General features: G+C 52.2%; 1 protein-coding gene across 3 annotated transcripts; it reads left to right on the top strand.

Moving 5' to 3' along the window:
- Positions 1–15,704, top strand: Ccsap (centriole, cilia and spindle associated protein). 3 transcript variants are annotated; one of them, XM_076831956.1, is made up of 3 exons: positions 1–786; positions 12,225–12,493; positions 13,425–15,704. In XM_076831956.1, exons 1-3 carry the CDS (start codon positions 438–440, stop codon positions 13,599–13,601), a joined length of 795 nt encoding a protein of 264 aa, XP_076688071.1. In that variant the 5' UTR covers positions 1–437; the 3' UTR covers positions 13,602–15,704. The 3 variants fall into 3 exon arrangements, with proteins under 3 accessions (XP_076688071.1, XP_076688073.1, XP_076688072.1); XM_076831958.1 differs by lacking the exon at positions 1–786 and adding an exon at positions 7,861–8,772; XM_076831957.1 differs by lacking the exon at positions 1–786 and adding an exon at positions 9,050–11,617.
- Positions 15,705–19,250: the final 3,546 nt, after the last annotated feature.

Raw genomic sequence — 19,250 nt, 5'->3', positions numbered from 1 at the left:
CGCTCACACCGGTGCCCAGAGGTGCTCGGCCCGCTCTCGCTCCTGCTCAACCCCGGCCTCCGCTTTCCGCCTGTGAAGCCGCCCCCGGTGACGGGCCGCCGGGTCCCCTCTAGGAAGCCCGAGTGGCCCCGCCCCCGCTCCTGGACCAGTAGGGCCACCCCCGCCCCCGCCCCGACTCCGCCCATCCTCTTCAACCGGGAGGGCGGTGACACCTCCCCGAGCCCCCGCCCCGACTCCGCCCAGCCCCCGCGACCTCGAGGGCAGCGACACCGCCCTCGCCCCCTCCCGGCCCCGCCTCCGCCCCCGCCCCCGCCCCGTCCGGGCGGGGCTCCGGGTTTGAAACGCTCGGCGGGCCGGCCCGGGCGGGCGGGGCGGCCTCTGTCGTGTGGGCCCCTCAGGCAGCGGCGCGGAGCGGGCCGGCGGCGGATCGCAGCACCATGTCACCGGGCAGCGGGGTGAAGAGCGAGTACATGAAGCGCTACCGGGAGCCGCGCTGGGACGAGTACGCGCCGTGCTACCGCGAGCTGCTGCGCTACCGCCTCGGCCGCCGGCTGCTGGAGCAGGCGCACGCGCCCTGGCTCTGGGACGCCTGGGGCCCGGACTGCGCCTCGGACGACTCGGCCTCGTCGGCGGCGTCGGGCCCCGCGCCCCGGTGCGCGCTCGCGGACCCCGAGGAAGCCTCGGAGGCCTCGGAGCCCGCGGAGGCCTCGGCGCGTGAGGAGCCCGAGCGGCCTGCTGGGGAGCGGGGCGCGGAGGCCGGGGACGAGCAGGACGCGGCGCAGCCAGGTACCGGGCCGAGGGGCGCGCGAGGGGCCGCGCCGGGGTGGGGCACTAGGCGTCGAGCTGCCTGGTGTGTTTTTTGCAGCGTTTGGGGCGAAAGCTTCCTGTTTTGTTTTGTTTTCGGTGACGTGCGGTGAACCTGCCTACCCCCACGGAGTTTGAAGGGCGTTGGCCCCGCCTCTGCCCTCCCACTCTGCATTTCCTTAATTAGGTGGCTCAGGGTCAACCCAGCCGTGTGGCCTCTAAGCACTGCGGGGACCAGGTCTCTTCGTTGGCGATAGCTCCCTCGGCGAGCCCCCGACTCCGTCTGTTTCTTGCGGTCTCTCGCGACGGGAGGCGCTTTCATGACGCTCCCAAAGGCGTCCCGAGAGGTTAGGAGCCCCGGACTGTGCCTGGTCATAACGATGCCCGTGCTTTCCAAACAAATTCTCCGACCTCTGAGCTCTGTCTCTAAGGAAATGCTGTGCGCTTGGGTGCGAGGATACGCGGTCTACGCTGGCTGCTCTCTGGTACTGCCCACGCGTGACAGTGCGGCCCCCGTGCCTGCCGCCGTGCGCAGGCGGCGACTCTCTTTGGCCATTGCACAGGCCATGGCTCTGTCGCTGCCGGGTGTGGAGCCTTCGGTGTGCGCTGGAGTCCTGGGGGTGCTGGTACCCAGCGCGGAGGTAAAGCCTTCGCACAGCTGGGTGACTCCGGGCTCCTTCCCGCTGCTTGCAGCACTGACCAGGCGCCACCCCGAGGTCTCCGGGTTTTAAGGAGGGTCTAGTGAGAAAAATAAACACTGAGAACTTCAGTCACCGTTCTAGGAATATGTATTTTCAAAACAACATTAAGACGTAGGACCATAGTTTTTATCTCAGTTGCATAAACGAACTAGGGGAAGCCCAGGATCAGTGATCAGTCTGAGAAGCTCCACTCAGTCCCATTACTTTGCTCAGCTCCTCTCAGTTCATCCAAGCAGAGCTACCTTCTCGGTATGATGTCATGTGAATCCCAGCCATTCCTGGTGCTCAGGGCTCATTGCTGGAAATTAGAATAAACAGAAGATTGCGGGTGGGGGGGTGGGGTGGGGAATGGACGTTCTAGTGATGCCTTCCAAGGTGAGGTACATGCAGTATCAGTGCTGTCCAGGGGCCTTGTGGTACGGTTGAGTACCTGTGTTTGCCTGCCCAGGTGTGCCTTGTCTTCAGGATTACTGTGGTTGCCTTGGGAGATCCTGACTCCTGGTGGTTCTGAAATTCTTGGTTAAAACGTGTGGTTTGGCATCTGGGAGGAGGGGGATGCCTTCTGCATTCAGGATGGTGGCTGACTGCTTACCACTCTGGCTTTCCTTTGGTCTTGTCTCTTTTCCAGACAGGGTCTCCTTATGCTGCCTAGTCTGGTCTTAAACTCTTGGGTCCAAGGCGTTGTGCCTCAGCCTCCTGAGTAGCTGGGGCTACAGGCATGTACCACTGTACCCAGCTGTGTGTTCGTTCTTTCTTTCTTTCCTTCCTTCCTTTTCTTTCTTTCTTTTGCTGGAGATTGAACCCAGGGCCTTGTGCATGCAAGGCAAGCACTCTGCCAACTGAGTTGTGTCCCTAGCCACCTAACTGTGTTTATTTCTGAATCTCTGAACAATGTGGCTTTTGTTGACAGATCTTGTTTTTTTTTTTTTTTAAGAAATGAATGTGATTTTATTCTTGAAATATTCAATGTGTACAACATTCCTGAGATTTCCAGTTTTTCCATTGACTTTAACCTTTTTTTTTTTTTTTCCTTTTTAAAGACAGAGAGAGAGAGGGAATTTTTTAACATTTTTTTTTTTTTTTTTTTTTTTTTTAGTTCTCGGCGGACACAACATCATTGTTTGTATGTGGTGCTGAGGATCGAACCCGGGCCACCCGGGCCACACGCATGCGAGGCAAGCGCGCTACCACTTGAGCCACATCCCCAGCCCCTAATGTGGCCTCTTGACTTTCACTCTTCTCACTGCTGTCTTCAGCTGTACACATGGATAGTAGCCTCCTCCTTCCCAACAGCCATGAGCTTCTGCTGGGCCCACTGGTGGTGACCGTGATATTGGGCCTGTGGAAATAGTTGCCCAGGCTGCTTCTTGGGCTCCTTTTTCATTCTTTCAAATGGAGCTTCATCTGAGCCACTGTCCTGTTCTTCCTTTTTCCCTTGGAGCCTCTGACCTCCTTCTGTCTGGCCTGGCCTGGCTGCCTCTGGGTCCTCTGGCCGGTGGCCGTCACCTCAGGCTCTTCCCGGCCTCCCTTGGGTGGCAGCCACTGCAGTCTGGCTGTCATGCTTTTTTCTTGGTTTACTCCTTACTGTCTGGGGAAGGGGAAGGGAGGTGAGTGTTGGGGTTTGTGTTTGAGATGGCTTTATCCACCCTCACTGGTGAGACCTGGCTTGCCTGGCATTCTAGGTGAGTCAGGGTCTCCAGGAAGTCAGAAGGTATTTCTCCATTGCCCTGTGACTGCTGACTCCCGGGCCTCCTGGCTGAGGTCCTTGGCCTCTGAAATGGACCCCGTCTGTTCTTGTCCATTGAGCTGAGCACCTGAAGGGCTGTTACAGTGACATGCATGTTTTCCATTCCTGGAAGTTTTCTTGAAGTATTTTGTCGTTTCTGTATATATTTGTTTTCCCCTATCTTTCTTGTTGCTTCATCTTTCAGTGCTGGGGATGCAGTTCTGGTCCTTGCACGTTAGGCAAGTGCTCTACCACTAAGCAGCACATACAGCTCATTCTTTCCTTTCAAGGTTTTTAAAACTGATACATATAACAAAAATTGTACAGCTATATATAGTGTTCCAGTGACATTTTCATTCATATATACACACATAAGGTTTAAATCGGGTTGAGCATGTCTAGCTTATCAAACATTGATCATTTCTTCATGATGAAAACACTCAGAATCCTTCCCTCTGGCTTTTTAAATACACAGTACTTGTTGTCCCCTGGAGTCACCTGACCATGCAGTAGGCTCCTGAACTCCTTGTTCCCGTGCATTGTAACTTAGTGCCTGTTGTTCAGCTTCTCTGTCCTCCCTGCATCTGTTCTCGCAGCCCCTGGTCTGCTCAGCTCTTCTGAGATCAGCTTTTTAGATTTCACCTATGAGGGAGCTCAGGCAGCCTTTATCTTTCTGTGCCGCCTCCAGTTCCACCCATGCTGTTGCACGTGACAGGAGTCGTCCCTTGCCGTGACTGAGCAACGCTGCTTCACGAATGTGCACCATATTCTCTTCAGCTGTTCCTCTGTGGGGACACAGGTTGTTCCCGTTTCTTGGCATCCCGGATGCAGACATCTTTTGGACATGCTGGCTTCTCTTCCCTTGGATGTGCATCCATGAGTGACATTGCTGGATCGTATGGTAGTTCTATTTCTAATTTTTGGAGGTGCTTCCACACTGTCTTCCAGAATGGCTATGCTAATGTATATCCCTACTGGCAGCAGGTGGGGGTTCCCTTCTCTGCATCCTTGCTGACTCTGGTTACCTCTTGTCTTTTTATATTAGCGTTCTTACTGGAGTGAGGAGACATTGTGGTTTTGGTTTGCATTCCCTGATGGCTAGTGACATTGAGCTTTTTTTTTTTTTTTAATGTCTTCTTTTGAGAAATGTCTGTTGCCCATTTTTATTTATTTTTTTTAGAGAGAGAGAGAGAGAGAGAGAGAGAAAGATAATTTTAATATTTATTTTTTTTAGTTTTTGGCGGACACAACATCTTTGTATGTGGTGCTGAGGATCGAACCTGGGCCACACACATGCCAGACGAGTGCGCTACCGCTTGAGCCACATCCCCAGCCCCGTGTTGCCCATTTTTAAATTGGATTATGTGTGGATTTTTGCTATTGAGTTTTTGGAGTTCTTATATATTCTGGATACGAATCTCAGATATAGTTCATGTTTTCCTTTCTGCATTCCTTGACTAGATGTTAGTCTTTGTGAATTTATCCCCCACTTTTAAAATTTTTCTTTCCTAATTTTCATCTTTCTTTCTGTTCTGTTTTCTGGGTAACATTCAGCTGTATCTTCCAACTCTTATTGCATTTTTCATTTGTGGGGTCCTATTTTTTTTTTTTTAAATATTTATTTAGTTAGTTTTTAGCGGACACAACATCTTTATTTATATGTGGTACTGAGGATCGAACCCAGGCTGCACACATGCCAGGTGAGCGCGCTACCGCTTGAGCCACATCCCCAGCCCCCCTATTTTTTTAACTTAAGATTCACTGAATCATTTTCTGGGCCTGCCTGCCTCCCAGCCTGTCTCCCTCCCTCCCTGGTTCCCTGCCTCCCTTCCTCTCTGTTTCCCTCCCTCCCTCCCTCCCTCCCTTTCTCCTTTTCTCCCTCCCAGCCTCCCAGACTCCCTGCCTCCTTTTCTCCCTCCCAGCCTTCCTGCCTCCTTCTCTCCCTGCCTGCCTCCCAGCCTGCCTCCCTCCCTTTCTCCCAGCCTCCCTCCCTCCCTCTCTATCTCCCTTTCTCTCTCCTAGCCTGCTTGCCTCCCTCCCTCCGTCCCTCCCTCCCTCCCAGCCTCTCTCCCTTCCTGCCCTGCCTCCCAGCCTTTCTCCCTCCCAGCCTCCCTCCCTCCCTCACAGTCTCACTCCCTCCTTCTGTCCTTCCCACCCTCTTTTTATTCCTTTTTGAAAACAAATCTCTGGTTTTTATTGGGACACATATTGTCTTGTCTTGCTGAGGACATTACTGGATTCTGTGTGCTTTCTTCTCTGTGCTGCATTAGCACAGTCTATTTTCCCATCCTCTGTTTTTGTTTTGGCTTGTAATTCTGAATTGCACTGTTAGAAGCTTTTTTCAAGTGTGTGGTGATTCTCAGGTCCTTATTTTGCTTAAGAGATGGGTCAGGAAGGCTCTTTGGAAGTTCCCTGCATGTATATGGGAGGTGGAAGTGCTGAGTGTGGGACCCCTAGAGCAACTAGACTATCTCCAGTTTCTTATTTATTGAACCCAGAGGTTACCACTGAGCCACATCTCTGGCCCTGTTTTTATCTTATTTTGAGACGGGGACCAAGATACCTGCCTCAGCCTCCTGAGTGGCTGGGATGACAGGCGTGTGCCACCTCGATTGGCTTATACTGAATATTTTCTTTAGCAGAGAGTGTAGGTGGTGTGATTTTAAACAGTGTGTCTGAAGTAAGAAAAGCCATCCTGCCCACCTCCTGCCCTGCTCACCCAGCTCTTCCAGGCTCCCTTGCAGCTTCATCCCCTCCCTGTTTAGGCTTCCTTGGTGGCTTTGGTTTTAGACTTTCTAAACATTCACATTTCATAGGGTGAAGTCTGGCTCCTGGTTGAACTCTGCCTCCCTCACTCTTTTTGGAGGAGAATGTTCTAGGATCCCATGGGGGACTTGTTCCTACTTCTTATCTGGTTGGGGCCTTTCAGCTGGGGAGTTTCAGTTCAGTGATGTTTCTGACTGGTTTTGTGTGTGTGGTGCTGAGTATTGAACCCAGGGGTGCTTTCCCACTGTGCTATAGCCCAGCCTCCCCACCCCTGTTGTGTTTTTAGATAGGGTCTCCCTAAATTGCCCAGGCTGGCCTCAAACTTGCAATCCTCCTGCCTCAGCCTCTCAGTCATTGGGATCACAGGCACGAGACATCGTGTCTGGTCCTATTACTGTTTAAACAAATTTTCTCTGCTCTATTTGCTTTTTTGTTTGTTTGTTTGTTTTTCTGTAATTCTTGGCTGAATGGCATACTTCCTGGATCAAACCTATAACATTTTTCTTTTAAAATTGGAATTTTTGGTTTGTTTTCTGGGAGAACTCCTGAATTTTATCTTCCAAGCTCTGTATTAAAATTTTCCATTGTACCATTCCAATTTTAAAATCTAAGAGAAAAGAGATCACTGTTTTGGTCCTAAGTGTTTAATCTTTTTCTTCCACTTTTTGAATCTTGTCTCCCCTTGTCTTGGTGGTGGGGTAACAGCCATAACCTGCTTGGAGACCTTGCCCTCTGTGTTTTGTCTCCTTTGGGGGCAGCTCAGGTGCTGGCTCTCCCCTCTGCTCACATGAGGTATGCCCTGAACCTGTTTCCCAAGAGATGGATCCTGTAATCAGATGAGGACCCAGGTGTTCCTTCCTCTGGGGCACTGGGAACACTGTCATTATTCCCCTGGGATCTCTTGTGTGACCTTTCCCAGATGGTGAGGGCCCCTTGCCTCAGGGGAATGAATAAGACTGGAGGAGGGCTCCCTGTCTCCCTCTGCCCTCCTCACTGAGAGGCCTTCTTCTAATTCTGTTTTCTGGAAGGTGTCACCCATGACTTTCCTGTATGTGGGCGGATCTGGGAGCCCGAGCCCGAGCCCAGATCCCAGGCCCCTGTGCTTCCTGTCATCCAGCAACCCACATGTCCCCTGGTGGAAGGGAAACAACCAGTTCTGTGGCTGGATTGCTCTGAGCCAGAGTGGCTTAGACTAGGCTCCTTGTAGTGCTGAGGTTTCTGTGGCCTCAGTTCCGCCCTGGCACCTGGCCTTGGGATGCCTTGTCTGACTTCAGCCTCTGCCTAGCTGGAGCCGCTGGGTCCACCCAATGCGGGACCTCTCCCTGAGCCTGGCCCTCCTGACCACCTCTGCTGGCCTCCCAGGGCAGTGCCGAGACGAGTTGGTGGAGGCTCTGCTGCCCTTTGTGATCTGTCAGACAGCACCTCTCTGACCTGTTCAGGCCCCAGGAGTTACAGAAGTCTGCTCAGGCCCAGTGGGAAGATGGAGGCATAGCCCTTGCATTCTCAGAGCTGCTTGTGGGGCTGGGTGCTGACTGGTCGGTGCTGGACCTTTGGCAGGACAGCCTTCTCAGGACCTACTGTCTCCTGGTTCCTGTCCTGGGTACCTGGTCCTCAGGCAGTTGGGATGGCTCAGCCAGTGGGGCTGGTTGTGTCCTCCGCCCCTTGCCCCACTGGTTCTGCTGGCAGTTTGTGCTGAGATCCTCACCCCCCTTGTCCTTTGCCTTCGTGCCTTTGACTTGTCCTTGACCTCCCTCTCCCAGTGGGCTGGGCAGGGAGAGGCTACTTGCACATGTTTTCAGTGCTCATTTGACTCGGACCCCCCCCCCCCTTGATTTATTTGCATTTTTTCTTTCTTTCTCTCCGTTGGGCTACCATGGTTTGTGAATTCTTTTAGTTTTTCCCCAAACTAGTCCTTGGCTCTGTGGGTGATCTCTGCTCCTTGCTGCCATTTTCTTCCGGCTTGTTCTGCTCATTCTTACTTTGTGAGGTGGATACTCAGCTGCTTTCCCTGCCTTTCTTTCTTGATCTGATCTTTTAAAAATAGTACATTTCCTGATTATCGCTTTAGCTACATGCTGCATTTTTGTCATGCTGTGTTTTGACTCAGTTAAACACATTTTGTAGTTTAGATTCTTAAAAATAGTCACAAAAATTGATGAAGTTTTACACGTATGTATAAAACACAGACAAGGAAATATATTTATCTTTAAAAAACCTATATTACAGAAACCTACCACAGACACGCTAAGTGAGGGCACTGTTTTTTATTTTATTTTGTGACAGGATCTGGCCAAGTTGAATTGATGTCCCTCCCACTTCAGCCTCCTGAGTAGCTGGGATTACAGGTGTGACCATCACACCTGGCTAATGAGGGCACTTGGGGAAAATTCTCAATAAGATCAGAAATAAGAAAAAGATGTCTTTTGTCCCTGCTGCTTTAGAACTTTTACTTCTGTGTGTGGTAAGACTGGCAGAACATGCAATTCCCCATCCTTCAGGGTGCCTGGCTCCTGACTGAACACCTTCAGGGTTTCTGTGGCCACAGTTTGCCATGGTTGCTTAGGAGTATGAATAAAAATGGGAGAGATTTTTTAAAGTTTTTTAAAGTCAAGCTTAATTACTTTGTGGTTTAAGAATACATTGCATATGATTTCAGTTTTATAGATGTGTGAAGATTTGACTTACGTCTCTGGATGGCTAAAGTCCTACATGTGTCTACATCATCCTGATGAGAACCCATGTGCTGCCGCTGTTGGGCCTGCAACACTGCACCTAGTGGGTCGGATTCATTAATTCTGGTCAAATGTTTTTAAACAGACTGTTCTGTGATGAGGGGGCCTGTCCCTCGCTGACTAATATGTTACTGACACTTGGACTGTTACCAGTGTACTGAGGAATGGAATCTCGTTTTATTTACTTTAAACAGGTACTGAATAGCCCCATGTGGTTAGCAACTAAGCACTGCACAGCACTGTTATAAATCGAGGCAGAATTTGTTTGAACGTCCATCAGTTGCCTGTATAGAGGCGTAGCTGGTAGGGAATGTTGTTTTTGTTTGTCTGAAATGTCTTTATTTTAAACTTCATTCTTTCAACTAGGATTTTATTTTATTTCACACATGCAAGGCAAGCACTCTACCACTGAGCCACAACCCCAGCCCTTCAAATAGGATTTTAAAAGCACATATGTAATTATCCTGTACCAGGAACTATTTTAAGAGTTTTTAACTATTAAAATTACAGTGATTTGTTCTTATTTACCCATTTTTGCCTTCTGCTGCAGATGATCCCCAGCTGTGTCTTCCTCTCTAGGTGCAGAGGGCAAAGACGTAGTTATTTCATGGTTGGTAGATGGCGGTTCCAGAATCTCCAGCTCGTTCCAGCTGGCCAGCCTTCTTTGCCTTCTGTGTGTGCCTGTTGTCCTTGATGCACTGGGAGTTGAGTTGAAGGCATTTGTAGGGCTTCTTTGGGGCTGAGGTCTGCAGAGCACGATTGGTCTTGTGCTGGGTAGTTGTGGACAGTGTTCTCCTGGGACCATATTTTTTGGTCATTTTATGCCCATGGGGTGGGGGGTGTTGGCCAGGGCCATCCTGGCTACTCACCAGGATGGTGGCACCTGCCTTGCTGGGTCCTGGGCCTGCCATGCTCTGCCACCCTTCATCCTTCATATGGGGACAGCCAGACTGCCTAGCATGGCCCCTGCTCTTCCCCTCACACCATCTCCCTATGACATGTGGCACTCTTGATGGCTCTTTCCTTTCTGAAACTCCTTCTTTAGCTTCCCTTCTGGTGGTCTTTCTCAACTTTTCAGCTGTCCTTCCTCTGTCCTGCTCTTGGATTCCCTTTCTCTGCCTGCTCATTAGATAGCTGCACCCCAAGGCTTGGAACTGCCTTTCCCCTCACTTCTTGGTGACCCAGGCCACGCTGGAGCTCCCACTCACCACACTCACATCCAGCGCCATTGTCTCTCCTGTGCTCAGGCTGGGGTCCAGCAGGCCATTTCCTTTGCTGGGCGCCTCTTCTCATCCTTGGGTGGGCCCCAGAGGGTGGTGTGACCACCTGCCCAGAACACCTGGCTTGGTGTACCCCACTGAGCTGGGTCACAGGGCCCAGATGAGTCAGCACCTGTCAGCTTGGGGGCCTTCTCTGATCCCTGATGGCTGACCACCCTGGGGTCACCCTGGGCTGCTTGCCACTTTTCCTGGCACGCCCTCTCCTCCTAGCTGACCGAACATGTTTGTGCTACATGCCTCATTCCTAAAGTGCAGGTAGGACCACACTATTTCTCAGCTTGAAATTCCTCAGTGGTTCTCCATTTACAGGATAAAATTAAAACTCCTGAGTTTTGCATGGAGAGTCTGTATTCCTCTGCTACCTGTGGCCTCCTCCCTAGGCTCTCTGTGGACTTAGCATGTTGAAGTGTCTATCATCCCTCTCCAGTTCCCTGGTGCCCTTTCCTGAGCTGTGTCTCCTCCTGGCACTGCGCTCCTGCTCTCTGCCTGGCTAGCCCCAGCTTGTTTTCTATTATAGGTCACTCTTGCTTCTGGGGACAGGCTTCTGGGGTGAGCTGGCCACGAGGAAGAAGGGGTGCTCTTTAGCATGTCAGAGCCAGGTCCCACCCACCCCATACCCTCCTAGATCCTGAGGGTGTCCCTTCCCAGTGAGCGCATTTAGGCTGCTATCAGATGGAGCCTGGTGTCCCTCCTCCTCCCCGCACTCCACTGCGGGGCTTGAAGAGACAGGCACACCCTGGGCCCCAGGATGGGATATGCATCACCTGCCCCTCAGGGTTTGTAAGGAGTAGGGCCAGTGGTGGCGCCAGTCAGCACAGGCCAGAGTGGCAGGTGGCCTGCAGATGTCTTCATCGGGCTGCTGTGCCTGGACTGGATCCACTCTGCCCCAGGGGAATAAGGAAGGAGGCCACAGTGCAATCTGGACTGTGAGGGGACCAGGCCCCCATGGCAGGCTTACGGCTGGCACAGAGAGGCAAGTTCTGTGGCCTCTGGAGGAGGAGTCCACTAATGCCTGGACCTCAGGCTTACCTTGAGGAAGGAGGCAAACAGGCAGAGCCTTTTATTATGAAGGAGGGATTTACAAAAAATAATGGTAAACTCCTAAAAGGTAACTAGGAGAAATCAGAGCTGTTTTGAAGGTGTCTGCACTTTTTTTAGGGGGGTGGGTACCAGGGATTGAACTTAGGGACACTCAACCACTGAGCCATATCCCCAGTCCTATTTTGTATTTTATTTAGAGACAGGGTCTCACTGAGTTGCTTAACGCCTTTCTTTTGTTGAAGCTGGCTTTGTATTCTCGATCCTCCTACCTCAGCCTCCCGAGTAGCTGGGATTACAGACGTGTGCCGCTGTACACAGCCAGGACTGTCAGATTCTCCTCAGGCTGGGCAACCACATTCACCATTACCTAGTTCTGCTGGCAGAATTTAGGGCTGTGTAGACCTTGGAGCTGACCCCAGCTGTTGGGGAGCCCCTCAGAGCAGTCTACATGGTTTGCTATTCATACTGGGAATACAGAGCTGTCACCCAGGTGAAGAGCCATGAAGACTGCTTCCTGCTGGGACAGGGGCCTTCATGTCAGGGTGGCCAGCCAGCTCCTAAGAGCAGGTGAGCAGCATTTCCATGACCAGGAATATTAAAAAGAAATAGCCGGTAATCCCAGCTTCTTAGGAGACAAGGCAGAGAATTTCAATTGAAGGCCAGCCTGTGCAATTTAGGACCCTGTCTCAAAATAAATCAAAGGTGAGGTGCATCTCAGTGGTAGAGTGCTAGCTTAGCATGTGCAAGGTCCTGGTTCAGACCCCAGTACTACAAAAGAGATGCAATCCTGCAGCTCTAGTAATTAAAACCCAGCATTCTGTGGCAGACCAAGATGACAGTCATCCTCCCTGAGGCAGTGCCTTCTGGGCCTAGAGTGGGTGGAAGAGGCCCATGCCATGGCACTACACCTGTCAGGGCCAGGGGATGCCACACCGCAGAAGGCAGGGCCCGCTTGCTCTGGAATAGGCCAGTTCAGTGTGGGACATTTGTTATTTTAAGATGGGATAAAGGTCCTATGCAGATGTCTCTGTGCTTCTGTGCTAGTGAAACTTGGGAGTTGAGCCCTTGGTTAAAGTGTCGCTGGCTTAAGAAATATGATGCTGCAACCCAAACAGCAATTGCACGTAAGCGTGGTTCAAGGTATTTTTCTCTTGTTTTGTCCCTTTTTTCAAAGCACTGCCAGTGAAAGATGTAGAAGAAAAACCCGAACAACAAACCAGAGTGAAGGAGACGGACAGGTTACCCGCTGGTGTCAAACCCCGACAGCAACCAAGTGCCTTATTTGCTAGAGGAAGTAGGAAAGCTGTCAGAAGCCCCCAAAGATCATCCGCTAAAATAAAAGAAAACAAGCACCCATTTGCTCTTTACGGCTGGGGAGAGAGACAGACAGACACCGGAAGCCAGAAGACCCACAACGTCTGTGCCTCTGCCTCGGTGCATGAGGTGCGGGCCTGCCTTTCTGTTCTTCCCTGGAAACCACTGGGATGCACTGGGCCTGCAAGATCCTGTGGTGGGGTGGAGGTCAGGAAAGCCCAGAACCAGGGCTGGTTACCAGTAGGAGGCTCTGGATGCTGCTACTTGGGCAGCAGGGGTTTGTGCTGGGCGTTGGTTGGCACCTAAGGGGTTTACTGACACACACCAGGGGAGAGTGGGCCTGGCTGTGTGGCTCTAGAGCTCCCAGGAGTCAGGGGTGCAGAGAGGAGTACAGCAGGCCTGGACTTGCCGCTGCCCTTGTGAAGGCTGTTCTCTTTGGCTTCGACAAGCTGGCGTCCAGGGCTGCTTGGTGGCCTGCTTCCCAGATGTCTTCCAGGCCCCTCTCCTGCTTGTCCAGGAGGGATGCATTTTCTCCCAGGGCCTCTGGTCTTCTGACGAGGCCCTGTCTGTGCTCTGTCAGGACCTGAAGCATCTCATGGTGAGTCCCTTGGCAGCACTGATGCTGTGACAGCTGGAGCAGGGTGGCTCAGGAGAGGGACAGGAGCTACCCGCTGATGGCCATTCTACACAGCTTCCCTGAACTCTGGGCCCAGCAGATGCTGGCATTGGGAGTGAAATTTGAGGCCACTAGGCTGTTTTTCCAAGGACCTCAGTCCCTGGGGCTGATTTTAACAGGCTTTGCCGTTGAAGGGTGACACCTGGTGAAAGCCCTGGGTGTTTCCAGGTGTTGGTTTAGAAGGTGGGTCCCTCCCAGCAGATGCAGAGCTGACCCTGCTGCTCCCCGGTTCTACTCAGGGTTTAGTCTTCTGTTGCCCAGCATTGCGTCACAAGCATCTGGTGTGCATGTTCCTGGGGGAGCTCAGGTGTGCAGAAGGCCCATTGGCAGGCATTCTTGACGATGAGCGCAGAGTGGACTCACTGCTGTGTTTCTCCTCCCCAGATTCACGAGTCGGCGCTGCGGGCCAGGAGCAGGAGGCAGGAGGAGAAGAGGAAGCTGGCTGCTCAGCGGCAGCGTGCGCACTCGGTGGAGGTGCAGAGGGGCAGGACAGCGAGGGCCCCCTCTGCAGAGAACCCCTGGGTGACGGAGTACATGCGCTGCTTCTCAGCAAGGGCCTAGAGCTCCCCAGGGGCCAGTCTGTCTGTGACCCGGATCTGGCCGAGAGACCTTGACCATGCAGGGCCTCTCGGAGAACAGCTAAAGGCTGTCCTGTCATGAATCTCATCAGCTACGTCAGCAATAGGGCAGAAAGCTGAAGCCATAGACACTTGGTTACCTGTGAAGACAAGCCCCAGGCCCCTGGTATTCTTGTTAGAGTTGTGTCTGAGCATCTTTCCTTTGAGGTACTGACACCAGATGCCTTTAAAAAACTATGAGGCTTCCGTCCCCCTCTAGGTGGCACAGGTGGGATGTGTCACCCACCTTAGGGGCCTCCAACTCACACTTGTGAGGTCCCCGTCCTGCACGAGATTTGTGTTTACTGACACATGTGGTTTCCTTTGTGAGAGAGTATCCAGCAAGTATCATTCCCTGTGGCCTCGGGCCCAGTTCTCCCCAGGATCTAGCGTTCATCTGTGGTGAAACAGGGCTGTGATGGCTACTGCAGGTACAGAGGTGCTTGTGTTTCAGCTCACACCAACCTTCACACGGGTTGTGTGTTCAAGGATTGGGCTGGCGAGGCCTGGCTTCTCTGGATGATCTCCTGGGCGCTCCCTCAGCAGTTTAATAGCCACACACATTCCAGTAGACACAGCGTGGCCACTGTGTGTAGGTGGTTATGCAGTTGCTGTGAGCCAGTTCACCTCTCTTTAATTACAGCATTTCTCTTCAGAGCATATAAGATATAGCTGGCCAAGGTTACAGGCTGTGGACTCTAGCCTCTTCTGCAGCAGCTGGCAGGACATGTAGAATGCGTGCCCTGGAATCACATGGAATGAACTGAGACACTCTCAGAGACGCTGCCCACCTGCCTTCTCCACTCTTCCTTCTGCAGAACTTGGTCTTGGTGGTTTGTGGTGTTCCTGCTTCAGGTGGAACTGATTGTGTTTGGTTCCTGGCCAGCAGATCTTACCTACACCTTACAGGAGCTTGGGGGCCTGAGCGCACGCAGCTGTGTCTCAGCAGGGCTGATCCTTTTGTGCATTTGTCTCTAGGATGGAAAATGGTCTTCACACTGATTTCTCAGGTGCTGGGTGGGTCTCCCTGCTGATGAGGCCTGACCAGGAAGGACGAGGGCAGGTGCTCTAGGGGAACGAGCAGGTCCTGCAGCTTAGCCCCTGTGGGCGTGAGTGGAAAGTTGGTGTTGGACTTGAGGCTTGACATGCCTGGGTTTTCACTCAGGGTCTCTCAAGTCCGCTGGCTCTTAGCACACAGACTGGTCTCACTCCACATAAATTCACCATCTTGTCACTGTGTCGAGCCGTGAAAGTGCCTCTTAGAGCCTCCTGAGTGCTGTGGTCCTGAGGTGAGTCCTGTATGGAGAGCGTGCCTTGTCGTGGAGGAGTGTGCTTACCAAGAAGAAGTTCTACATGGCGTCTGATACCCTGACTATGAGTTCTAGTGAACTTTGATTTAACCAGTCACACATCTTCAAACGCTGTGGGAACCTGTGGGTCACAGAACCCTGGTATGGTGACGGTGTAGCTCAGGTGGTTTCACTCACTGGCTGAGCATCATGTTGCATCTGACTGTGTTGGAAAGTCAGCCGGGCATGGCACCTGGCACCCCACTCCTCCAGCCTGTGTCTGCTGGATGTCTAGGAAACACACTTGTCTGTGCGCTTTCCCCGACTCCAGGCCTGGAAGGCAGATTGGCAAGTATCCCTTCTTTATAAGTGAAGATGGATGGACAAGGTAGTTAAGGGACTTCTCATGTGCATGAACAACCAGTGGCTGAGTGTGGTAGCTGTGATCCCTTCTGTCTGAGCCCTCGATGGTCGAGATCCTCCTCTTCCCTTTTCTCAAGGGCACAGTTACCTTTTAAGCCTATGAATTTTTAAAAATTGTGACAATGTGACATTCCTACTTTCTTCTTTTACTGGGAACTGATGTGGTGGTGATCATGTTCCTAATTCTTAGGACATGTTGCAAGACAGGGAGATAGTGTAAAGCTGCCTTCAGGTTGGAAAAGTAGAACTGGTTGGAATCCAGTGTTATTTAAATGCTATATAAAGTCTTTTTAAAATTTTGGCTTTAAGTTCTTATTAAAACAATTTGCCATAAACCAACTTGTTTTTTTTACTTTTACACCGAAGCCAGTCATGGAATATTGGAGCAATAACACCCAGCCCTCTGCTGGGCCAACGCATCTTTGGGCGTCTGACTGCCCTGGTTGGAGCTGTCTGGCTCCTAGTGCCCTGACGGTGCACCCGACCCAGTTCCTGAGCGCCTTTGTGCAGCTCCAGTGATGACTGGGTCATGCTCTGGGGGAGGCCAGCACACATCCACCCCAGAGACCAGTGGTCAGTACCTCCAGTGTCCAGGTCCCAGGCCTGAGTTCATGGGACAGAGCTTGCGAGGCTGCAGGGAAGAGCGCCAGCCTGGGCTGTCAGCTAGCAGAAGCCGTGACTGCTAAATCTGCAGTTAGGAACAGCCTTGGCCATGGTACTTTAGCTGTACCTGTGGAGTTGGAGTTCGGGGCACTTAAAACACCTGAAAGTGTCAGCAATGAAGGGGAGGGCAGAGCACACCAGAGTGGTTTCCTGGTGGCTGACACTTCAGTGTGGAGTAGCAACACTGGGCTGCTGCCAATGGCCTGACCACAGAGTAGTTTGGATTCCAAGGACCAGCACCTGACCATAGAAGGTTCTCGCTCTGGGGTCTGGTCAGTCTGCGTGAAAAATGGTCCTGAAAATATGACCTGGTCAAGCAGAAGTTTTGCACCAGGGGTGGGCTTTTGTGTGCTAGAGTGACTAGAGTTACCAGGAGTGAGTATGCCCAACACCCGGCCTGTAGCCAGGGTAGTGCTGGACCAACCTCACCCCTTCAGAGCCTCCTCTTGGGATGCAGGTGCTGGGTGCCTTCCTCCCGTCTTTCCCCTTAGCATGGCTGGTCTGAGAGCCTTCGTGTTGGCAAGCACTGGGTTCACTTCAGACTTTTGCAGATCACAGGCAGCCCCTGGACTGCGGACTGGGCAGCGAGGACTTGGAGTTGTCTTTCCTAAGAACTGTGGTTTCAGCTCACATTTCATGTAGCATTTATCTGAGCCTTCTTGTTTCTGAGAAGCAGTTCTGGTTGGTGCGTTTGTGGCTGGAAGAGCAAGCACTGTGCTGGTGCCTGCATCCTCCATGGAAGTCCAGCAGATGCTCTGGGGTCCAAGAGAGCTGTGTGCCGAACACAGGCTCAGTGGCCCTGGTGTCTGGAAGTCAAGAAAGTGTCAGTGCTGCAGAGTGCCCACGATGTCAGGTGGGAACAGGACTCCCTGCACAGCTCTAGACACAGCTCCCTTTTGGGGGAGCCAGGCGGCCTGTGTGAGCTCGGCCTGGGAGCCCTGACTTTGCACTAATATGTTTTACTGTTATACACACCCTGCAGTGTTTTCCACTTTGTCTTTAGCAAAGTCTCTGGTTCCAGATGAGATGGGCAAGCACGTTTTGTGCTAGAGTGTCACTGAACACAGCTACGGAACACTGACTAGGCGCATCTCAAGCCAGGGAGGACAGCCTGCAGAGCCACCTTCCCCTGGTGTTCCACCCTGAGCCTACATAGCCTTCTTCTCCTGTCCTCCTGGCCTGAGCTCCTCATGGCCAAGCACAGAAGGAGCATGATGTGCAGACCCAATAGCTTCCACACAGAGGCAGGAGATGGACACAGGAGATGGACATCTGCAGCTTGTAGAGTGGGGATGGCCCCCTTTTTGTCTGGTTCTTCATTTTTCAGGCTGAAGATCCTAGGAGACACCGTTTGGCAGCAGGAATCTGAAGAAGGCATGGGGTGGGGGAGACCCAACCTCTCTCCTCATTGGAGCTGAGGCACCACCAGCCTGAGGCTGGGTGGAACGGCTCTCTTCCCTATTGAGGGGCAACCCAGGTCCAGCAGTGGGCAGTTCCAGGCTGCAGGATCAGAAAGGAACTGGCCAGTGCTGGGGAGAGGGGCAGGGAGAGCTGGGGAAGTACTCTGCCAGTTTTGTTTTTTTTTTGTAGCACTAGGGAGGGTGGAGGTCCCAGGGTGCTCTACCAGAGCTACATCTCCAGCCCTTTAGTTTTAATTTCAATTCAGGGTCTCACTATGTCACCCAGGCTGGCCTTGAACTTGAGGTCCTGTTGTCTCAGTCTTCAGAGTCAGTGGGATTTAGGTGTGCAGCCCTTCACCCTGCTCCCAGAGTTACTTAGGAACTCCTGGGCCGCTGGCCCACTCACCTTCTGCACAACACTCATCTGTGGAACTGACCCTAAGCAGCAAGCCAAAGACGGCTAGGAACTGAGCCCATGGCTACCTCTTCTCAGGCCCGACTGGCTCAGGTGGTTCCACATCCTACTATCAGGCATGGGAATTGCCAATAGGGAGGCAGATTGGAACTTGGGGCCTGAACCTCACCATATCAACTGGTTGCCAAAACAAGAACATCAAATTAAACAGGATACAAATCAGCCACCAAAGAGGGATTCTCACTGCCACTCCCCTCCCCTCCACGCCCACTGTGTGCTTCCACCAGCCTCTGGAAACCCTCCAGAGGAGCTCCTCTGTCCCTCCTCTGCCCCCCAGTGGGGCACAGATGGCAGCGCTCTAAGTGCTTCTGTGGTGTCCCCTGCCTGTGGCTTGGCAGCATGTCTGTGTCCGCAGTCCCCCACCTTCCCATTTCCTGGGCCTTTCCTTTTTGTGGTGTGGGGACTGAACCCAGGGCACCTTGTCCTGAGCAACACCCCCTTCTGTTTTTTGAGAAAGGATCTGGCTAGTTGCTGAGGCCACAGGCTGTGTCACTGTGCCAAGCATTTAGTTATTTACTTTTATGTGGCTCTCAGGATGAGCTTGTCAAATTCTGTTTCAAAATTCCATTTAGAAGTGTTATTAACCTTCATTGAATTGATAGACACTAGCCCTGCTTAGACTCTATCAGTGCAGGTAGACAAGCAGCGGAGCCAAATGTGTCCTCCCATAAAATACAGGCCTCAAAGCACAGTCCAAACCATGGAGACAAGCTGAACGAGATCCACCTCATGTCCCCATGCTGAGAAATCCAGCAGCTGTGCCTGGCTGAGGGGTCAGGCTGGTCCTGGGGCCCTGCTGGGGCATGGCTGCCCAGGGCCAGGGGACAGCCCTCCAGGAACCACCAACCACATGCTGGGACGGCCCAGGACTTCACAAGAGAAAAACCAACTGTAATGGCAAGATGAGAAAAGACATCACCATCTTTGCTTTCCAAGTTCCCAATGGCAAGGGACTTCTTAAGATGGAAACAAACCATTTTCCAGAGAAATCTGGAATACCTCCAATGTTTCCAACTACTACAGCATATGAAGCAGGTGAAGTTGGAAGGGTAAATTGGAGTCCTGTAGACAGCTATGTGACTGAAGAGCTGCTTTATCCCCACAGGTGGATATCGAAGATCTCCATGATGAAACATGGAGGAAGACCAGTGTGCCAAAAGGAGAACCAAAGCTTCCCTGGCCGTCACTTTGTGCCCTTTGGTCTCTCCGGCCTGGGCTGTCAAGTCCAGTGTTTTCGATAAATTCCCCTGAAATTCTAAGATGGATCGGGAAAGAGTTGCCTGAACTGGCACACAATCATTAAAAGCTCACAGGCCCCTCGAGGCCCCTCTAACTGTTCCCCC

This window comes from Callospermophilus lateralis, chromosome 13 (genome assembly GCF_048772815.1).
Source record: "Callospermophilus lateralis isolate mCalLat2 chromosome 13, mCalLat2.hap1, whole genome shotgun sequence".
Lineage (NCBI taxonomy): Eukaryota > Metazoa > Chordata > Mammalia > Rodentia > Sciuridae > Callospermophilus > Callospermophilus lateralis.
The sequence above is the reverse complement of the archived record's forward strand: the minus strand, read 5'-3'. Positions and strand labels throughout refer to the sequence as shown.

What these genes read in the sequence shown, in the direction of transcription:
- Ccsap (XM_076831956.1), top strand. Translation starts at nt 438, where the DNA reads ATGTCACCGGGCAGCGGGGTGAAGAGCGAGTACATGAAGCGCTACCGG. An exon ending in GCAGGACGCGGCGCAGCCAG is followed by an intron (nt 787 to 12,224) that starts GTACCGGGCCGA and finishes CTTTTTTCAAAG; the next exon opens with CACTGCCAGTGAAAGATGTA. An exon ending in CCTCTGCCTCGGTGCATGAG is followed by an intron (nt 12,494 to 13,424) that starts GTGCGGGCCTGC and finishes TCTCCTCCCCAG; the next exon opens with ATTCACGAGTCGGCGCTGCG.